This window comes from Cyprinodon variegatus, unplaced genomic scaffold (assembly GCF_000732505.1).
Source record: "Cyprinodon variegatus isolate N-32 unplaced genomic scaffold, C_variegatus-1.0 Scaffold28, whole genome shotgun sequence".
In the NCBI taxonomy this organism is placed as follows: Eukaryota; Metazoa; Chordata; class Actinopteri; order Cyprinodontiformes; family Cyprinodontidae; genus Cyprinodon; species Cyprinodon variegatus.
Window position 1 is genome coordinate 4,026 of NW_015150481.1, and position 1,687 is coordinate 5,712.

A 1,687-nucleotide genomic window follows, 5' to 3' on the forward strand; every position below is an offset into this window, starting at 1 on the left:
AGAAGCATAGATACAAAAGGCAACCAGCTCCACAGGCGGCCCCGTCCGTTTCACATGAGAACGCTCAAGTACGCATAGTGAGAAGCAGCCTAAGAATCAGGACTTCTCTCCTCTTTCTCTCCAGGAAATAGTCGAGTTGCCGGATTACAACAAAATCACCTTTAAGGAGAATCCAGCGATCCCATTGGAGGAGATCGTCCCGGACACGCCCCCCCAGGCCATCCACCTGCTCTACAGGTTCCTGGTTTATCCGTCCAAACAGCGCTGCTCCGCCAGACAGGTGGGGAACAGGAAGTGGAGCTGGTGGTCTCTGCTGGTACTGCAGGGATCCTGTTTGTTTAGTCCATTTCAAAGACCAGAACCGGTCCGGTCCGGTTCGATCCGATCCGGTTCAGTCCGGTTCGGTCCGGTTCAGTCCGGTCCGGTCCAGGTGATGAATATAATCCTGACTGATTGTTGCTCCTCTCTGGTCCTCTCAGGCTCTGGTCCATCCATACTTCTTCTCCTCTCCTCTTCCTGTTCACCACTCGGAGCTGCCCATCCCTCAGAGGGGGGGCTGCCCCCCCCGCCAGCGCCTGCAGGCTCCGCCCTCTGACTTCGCCGTAGACCTGCCCATGGAGAACAGCGTGGTAGACCCGGCGCTGCTGCGGCCGCACGCCTCCTGCCTCTGAAAGACCCGACCCGTTGGACTGGTGGGGGTGGGGGGAGGGGGGGTGAACCGGATCACATGGACCGGACCGATGTGAACTGAACTAAGATGCTGCCGAGCGGAACCGGACTGATGGGCGGGTTTCTTTAACCCACATCCGGCTCTGGTCCAGGCCGCTGCTTTGTGGTGTGTGTGACTGACTGGTTTCCATGGAAACCCAGTGACTGACCAGCCGTTTAAACCAACATTATTGTTTCACTTGGAACCAGAATCGGTTGTTTTACTGGTACCAGCAGGGACCCTGATCCTGGAACAGTTCTGGAGAGTCGGGTCCAGAACAAGGTTCTGAATCCGATACTGGTGGTACTGGGAGGACCCCCCTGATCCACAGCTGGAAGAACAAACACCTGTGCAGGTGGTTCTTGGTCAGAACTGTTCTGGTCCAGTAACCCTTCCCAGTCAGGGGAACTCGGACCCACAGGAACTTATGGACTCGATCTTAAAGTCTCTTTATTGTTTCTCATCTTTAGACTTTTCCCTCAGACCGATCGGTTCCAGGTTCTGACCCAGTTTCAGTCTTTTAAACCAGAAAACATCAGTGTGGGGATTGTGGGCGGAGCCAGAACCTCCCTCCTCCTCCTCCTCCTCCTCTTCCTCCTCCTCCTCCTCCTCCTCCACAGACGGAGGAACCCTCCTTCATCTCTGAAGAACCTCATTGTTGGATCAGAGATCCTCTGCCAGCAGACAGAGCTCTCACTCCGTCTCCTCTTAGAAGAACAGATGATGTCAGATTTATTTCCGTCGGCCGTTTGGACCCCAGCTTCTCCTCTCAGCGGCTGTGGAAGATCCTCTGGGTTCGGTTTGAAGGTCAGTTCTGGAGGTTTGGACCTGCTGGACTTTCAGCTGATCTCTAAACATCCTGATTTCCTCTCATGGTATAAAACCATCAAAGGATCGAAGGCAGTTTCCTCTTCAACCTTTTAGAGAAAGTGGTTGATTTCCAGAGATGTTTGGTACCACTGAGGTTCTGCTGACCCA

General features: G+C 54.2%; 2 protein-coding genes across 2 annotated transcripts in view; both read left to right on the forward strand.

Annotated features, from left to right (window-relative positions):
- Window positions 1-693, forward strand: part of LOC107099196 (cyclin-dependent kinase 20-like) — a gene marked incomplete at its 5' end in the record, with an annotated part of 3,983 nt that extends 3,290 nt beyond the window's left edge. Inside the window, 2 exons of the mRNA XM_015397243.1 lie at window positions 125-280; window positions 480-693. Of these exons, the coding sequence (XP_015252729.1) occupies window positions 125-280; window positions 480-671 (348 nt within the window). The remainder of the gene's footprint in view (window positions 1-124; window positions 281-479) is intronic.
- A 25-nt stretch (window positions 694-718) lies between these two features.
- gata1 (GATA binding protein 1 (globin transcription factor 1)) overlaps window positions 719-1,687 on the forward strand; it is a 3,143-nt gene continuing 2,174 nt past the window's right edge. Inside the window, exon 1 of the mRNA XM_015397451.1 lies at window positions 719-1,516. Within this exon, the coding sequence (XP_015252937.1) occupies window positions 1,430-1,516 (87 nt within the window). The 5' untranslated portion in view covers window positions 719-1,429. The remainder of the gene's footprint in view (window positions 1,517-1,687) is intronic.